Source organism: Orycteropus afer, unplaced genomic scaffold (genome assembly GCF_000298275.1).
Source record: "Orycteropus afer afer isolate SDZICR_OR568_19922 unplaced genomic scaffold, OryAfe1.0 scaffold00017, whole genome shotgun sequence".
Classification (NCBI taxonomy): domain Eukaryota; kingdom Metazoa; phylum Chordata; class Mammalia; order Tubulidentata; family Orycteropodidae; genus Orycteropus; species Orycteropus afer.
In genome coordinates, this window is record NW_006921604.1 from 11,546,846 (window position 1) to 11,553,060 (window position 6,215).

The 6,215-nt window shown below is 39.0% G+C and overlaps 1 protein-coding gene across 1 annotated transcript in view; it reads right to left on the reverse strand.

The window, feature by feature from the left end:
• Nucleotides 1-263: 263 nt before the first annotated feature.
• LONRF2 (LON peptidase N-terminal domain and ring finger 2) overlaps nt 264-6,215 on the reverse strand; it is a 70,200-nt gene continuing 64,248 nt past the window's right edge. The window contains 2 exon segments of the mRNA XM_007959535.1: nt 264-458; nt 5,291-5,443. Of these exon segments, the coding sequence (XP_007957726.1) occupies nt 264-458; nt 5,291-5,443 (348 nt within the window).

A 6,215-nucleotide genomic window follows, 5' to 3' on the forward strand; every position in this document is an offset into this window, starting at 1 on the left:
TTCAAGTGAACAAGCAAGCCAGAAGCATCTGCTTTGAAAAGATTTTCTTGTTTTCCAAACAAGGGCTCCAAATTTCAGACTAAACTTGTAGAGGGTCAGATTCTATAGGCACAATCTTTTAAGTTTTGAGTTGGAATCAATGTTTGGTAAATGTTCCATTTTGTAACCCTATCATAAAACATTTTATAAAAGCAAGACAGAATGGCTACTAACCCATACTCAAAAATACAAGGGTTTCCAGAAGCCTTAACAGAGAAAGAAAATCACTTCTTTCTCTTTCTGGTATCAGCCAGCTCTTCAGGACTATTCATCATACGTGTAGCAAGTACTAGTACACGCTGAATGGCAAGCAGACGCTCTTTCAGCGAGGTCATGGCCAGGATAGCCAGTTTAGCCTTGTTTTCTAATGGCCACACTGCCAGGACCCACCAGCACCAAGCAGGACCATCACGAACACTCTGCAAAGTAAAATCAAGACACAAAATTATTGCTTAAAATACAATATAGTCTTTTGTTTAACCAAGACACATGGGAGAAGAATTAAATACCAGCCTTCCCTTCTAAGTCTACTTCACAATACATTTAGCCCTCAAAATGCCAGTTTACTTTTGTGTTATTATACACGTAAAGATGGGAGACTCACAAAAGGAAGTGCTTGCATAGTAAAGCACCTTCCAAGGGGAAGTTTTAGGAAATCAGTTGCTTCTCTCAAGACTCTAATTAGGAGTATATCACAGTCAGGAGACATAATTTTTATCTCTATTTTCCAATTTCTGTTTCATTCCTTCTTAACTTGTAAACATGTTCTACAAAGCATAAAAGCATAAAGCCTAAGTGCATGTACACAACACACACACATAAATATAATAAAATAAATGTGACAAATGTATGCATTTAAGATATATGTAAATGTATATATGATGTGTATGTATATACATTACTACATGTGGGGTTTATTAATTGTATGTATGTATGTATATATACACAAATGAGTTACAGTGCTACACAGTAATCTTTATTTTACATAACCAAACACCTCCATTTAGCACTAAGCAAAAGCTAATCACAAAGCTGTTCTCAATCTTCCTGGCACTGGAACCAGGGTCTCTAGGCCTGCTTGATTGCAGTGTCTTAGATTCTCCCCATGCCCACTATAAAGGTATGCAAAACTCCCAGTTAGGAATTAGGGAAGGTAGACTCAAGTCACCTTATCTTAGGGTGGAATAGGCTCTCTTTAAAGCATTAGAGATAACAATGAGGACAAAGATCAGTGGGGCTAAGCTCAAGTAGCAATGTAAGGAGTCAGTGATTTGCCCTTCAAAAGGAAACGGGCACAGATGTCAAAGAAAACGACCTTCTACATGGACTCACAACTCTCCTCTTTCTTCCTTGTTAAACTTTATTGAGAATATACACAGCACAATAGTCACCAATTCAACCAATTCAGGGACAAAATCGATGACATTCTTTGAGCTGTGCAACCATTCTCAGCCTCCTTTTCTGAGTTGTTCCTCCTTCATTAACATAGACTCACTGCTGCCTAAGGTTCCTATTAATCTTTCCAGTGGCTATTGTCAATTTGATGCTGTATACTGTTCTTAAAAGAGCATAATAGTTAAGGCAGATTTTTTTTTCTTTTTTTAAAAACTAGTTAAACTAATCTGTTTTTTATTTTAAGGTTTAAAGATTATCTCAAGGTAATAGCATCATCTTATAAAGAGGAAAAAAGTTCAGTAGCATAGCTAAGAGCAAGAACCTCAGCATAAAAATATCTCCCAAATAGTTCCTAAAAACTACTGTGGCAGATAGAAAAGTACTTACCCAACTGTCCATACCCTAATTCTTAAAAGCTAGAACCTGTAAATATATTACCTTATGTGGCAAAAGGGACTCTGCGGATGTGATTAAGGACCCTGAGATAGGAGGACTATACTAGATTATCCAGGTGAACCCAATCTGATCACGTAGGCCTTCAATATCAGACAATCTTTCCTTTCAGTGATCAGAGGGAGATGAGACTACAAAAGAAGGGTACAGTGTAGTAAATTACATGGTGTGGCTTTTCTAGCCATTAAGGCTTTGTTAACTTTGTGGTGGAATCTGCCATGGGCAACTGAGTAGCTCCTGATTCTTAAAGTTATCCACCTGGGGTATTTCTGTTGTGAGTGGCATGAAGCAATCTTCTGGGAACTTTGCTCTCTCTCAGGTGTATAGAATTCTGATGTTGGGATTGGTTAGTTTGGCCACTCTGCCAGGTTCAAAAGGAGCCTTCCTAGAGGCAGAAGTCATCTCTCTGACTACAGGCTGAGAAAGACATGCTGCTGAGAGAAACGCACTCCTGAGAAACATGAGACACACATGCTGAGAGAGACATGAGAGACACGCACTACTGAAAGAGCGATGTGCTACTGAGACTGTTGGCTGCTGAGTGAGACAGCCAGCTGCAAGAGACTGAGTGCATTTTTGAACTTGAAATGTAGTCTGGGGCTTCCCTAATAAATCCAATAATCTAGAGTTCTGTGTGGCTACTGCAGCAAATTATCAAACCCAGCAGAGAGGTAGTGGGTGCTGTTGGAGGAATGGTTGGTGTCAGGGTCGGTGAAAAGGTTGGAGGGAGGTGGCAAGTCTGGCCTCGCAGGGATAGGCCTTGGGCTACTGATAATGATTCTGTTTTCCTCTTGTGGGGTTAGAGGAGGTCAGAAGATGCAGCCTCCTTGCCTCTTTGGCAAAGGGTCAGAGAGATGCAATGTTGTGGTTTTGGAGGAGGAAGAAGGGGGTCACAATCCAGAGAAAGTGGGTGGCTTCACATCCTTCAAGCCTGGAAATGAATTCACCCCCAGGGATCAACTTTCAGCCAAATGACAGGCCAATAAAGTGCATAAAAACACCAGGGAAGAAAGCACTCCTCAGTACAATCAACCACACGAGACCAAAAGGCCCATATTTGCCCAGAGACAAACTTCAGAAATCAGGTAAGATGGAGAAATGGAAATGGGGAACCCAGAAAGAAGTGGTAAGAGTGCTATTACATCAAGGGGACTGCAATCAATGTTCCGAAACAAAGTATGTATCAACCGTTGAATGGAAAACTGATATGCTCTATAAATTTTCACCCAAATTATAATAAAAACTTCAAAAAAAAGTAAATAAAAATTTAAAAAGAGTGACTTCTAAAAGCTGGAAAATAGCTTCTCCCCTAGAGCTTCCAGAAAGGAATTCAGCCTTGCTGATACCCTGACTTTAGTCTGGTAAGATCAATACCTGACTTCTGATCCACAAAACTGGAAGATAATTAATTTGTGTTGTTTTAAGCCACAAACCATGTAGAAATTTGTTATAGCAGCCACAGAAATCTAATATACCTACCAAAAATTAATTTGTGTTAATATGCAAAAATCCCATGGAAAAGAATATCATACTAGTTTATCATATAGGCAAGTGACTTAGGGCAACTCCAAGTGTGTCAGAGTAGACCTGTGTTACAGAGTTTTCTGATGGCTATAATCATTTGGAAGCAGATTGCCAGGCCTTTCTTCTCAGGTGCCTCTGGGAGGACTAGTACCTCTACCTTTTCAGTTAGATGGTGAGTGCATTAACTCCCTGCACCACCCAGGGACTCCCCCAAAGAAATGATTTATACCTTAATGTTACCCTAATCATCTTGCTTTCTGAATATGAGCTATAGTGCAGTGTATGAGGAGGGATTCTAAAAGAATGGTGGGTGAAGGAGGACTCAGAGGCAATTTTTTCTTAGCATTTAAAGCATTTACTCGAGGTTGGATAAAACACAACCCAGGTAGATAAAAGAAAGAAGGCCTCAAGGAACAGGAAAAGAAAAACGGATGGGAAAGATAGAAACATTTCAGCTTATTCATAAACCTAAGAAGGTCCTAGCTAGCTCCCTCTCTTTCTTCAAGGCAGGGGTACTGATGTGCATGTGGGAGGAACTGTAAATCTCAGCCACAATCCTAAACCATCCCAAGCCTGGCTTCTTGCCCAAATGTAGAGGGAAGGAGTCATTTGTACTTTAAAAATCTTCATAAACTTCAAGAACCAGTTTCACAACTGGGGTTTTGAAAGCCTGTGAACAGCCATCTGTTATTGTTGTTGTTGTTGTTATGTGCCATCAAGTCTGACCCAACTCATCTAAGAAGCAAAAATTGGTCTCTCCTCAAACAGAGCCAAGAAGAATGGGGAAAAAAACAAAGATGCACAGAAATAATTCATCCAAAGGACCAAAAGACCATAAGAACCTCAGCCTTTGTGACCCTGAGACCACAAGAACTAGATGGTGCCTGGCTACCACAGCCAACCAATGGGAAAGGGATCAAAATTAGAGAGATCCTGGGTAGAGTGGGATACAAATATGGACCAAAACTCAAAATCGTAAATATGACCAGGCTTACTTATCTGATAGAGACTGGTGAAACTCTGGAAACTAAGGCCCCTAGTCACTCTTCAGGCCTGGAATTGAACTCACTCCTGTGGCTTAACTTTCAGCCAAAAAACAAACAGGCCTATGAGGTGAACAATTACAACAGGGAGGTGTACTCCTTAGAACAATCAACCATGGGACATCAGATGGGCAGCACTGGTTTAGGGAGAAAGTTCAGAAGGCAGGAATGCATAGGAAAGAAGGACACAGGGAGATAACCACAGGGAGGAAGTAGGAAAAGAGCTGTTACATTGTGGGGATGGCAATCAGTATCATGAAACAAAATGTGTATGAACTGTTGAACAGAAAACAAGTTTGCTCTGTAAACTTTCACCCAAGTCATAATTAATCAATCCATCAAACTAGCTTCATAGAAAGAATAAGAGAAAACCTATGGTGACTGGACAAGATAGTGTTACAGGGCAAAGGACCACCATTTCTAATTTAACAAGAGTCATGTGATTTTCTCTTCATTTATTCCACACCTTTTTACTATGTGCAAGGCAATGTTATGTGCAAAACAGATGTATTCACGCCAACACACTAAAATTACCATTTAAATCTTCTTACGATGTTAGTGAGATAAAGTAAAAAAGTCAATAGTCACTCAGAATAAATTTTTGATAGAAAATAAATTATCCTTATATACTATTAGAAAATACTTAAAAGTTTTGTTCCAAAAGGCACATGCTACTTTTTTAAGTTTTTCTTTAGGCTGTTAATAGATATATCAGTTCATAAACCATCATAATGGAGTATAAAACATAGCACTGCCAAATTTCCCATCAGAATAATGTTTCTTAGCACCTTGCAGCAGGAAATAATAGTATCACAGAAGGAAAGAGAAGAGGGTACCTGTGGCTCAGATTTCTTGCCTGGCATTAACCCAAAATTTTCTATAATTTGCTTTCTCACGTCACCCTGAAGAGAATTAAACCAGGAAACTGACTGCTGATAAACTGAGTCATGAAGAGTGATGAGTTCTTCATACTCTGGACCCTCTTCCACCTTGTCAAGAAAAAGAGGATAACATTTACCAATTTGTCATTACATAGGACATAAAGGCCCCTTGCAAATATTTAATTTAAAGAATTTTGCCAATCCATGTAACTGCTACTCTAAACAAGACAGAACATTTTTATCATCTAGAAAGACTACTGAACCCTCTTTTCCAGGCAATTACAACTCCTAGCCCAAAGCTTCTGTTAGCATAAAGGATAAGGCATTTGCTTGCTAACCAGAAGGTTGGTGGTTCAAATCTACCAGCTACTCCAAGGAAGAAAGACAATGTACTTCTGTAAAGATTTATATCCACAGAAACCCAACAGGATTGCTTTGTATTTGAATCGACTCAGTGGCAGTGGGTTTTTTTGTTTTTAGCCCAAAGCTGACTTCTATGACAAGTGAACAATTCTATCTGTTTTTGAAAGTCATAAAAATGGAGTCATACAGTATGATTATTTGTGTCTGGCTTCTCTCACATAGCATGTCTATCTAGGACAGTCATCCATGTTGTTTTATGTACTAGTATTTTCTTCCTTTATATTACTGAGTAGTATTCTGTTGCACGAATATACCACAACTGTTTATCCAGTTACTTGTTAATGGACACCTGGGCTATTTCTAATTTTTGGCTATTAGTAAGACTACTTTGAACATTCTTTGTTTGTTTGTTTGTTTATTATTGTGATTTGGGTGAAGATTTACAGAGCAAATTCACTTTCCATACAGCAGTTCACATATACTTTGTCTCATGACATTGACCACAGTTTATCACAAT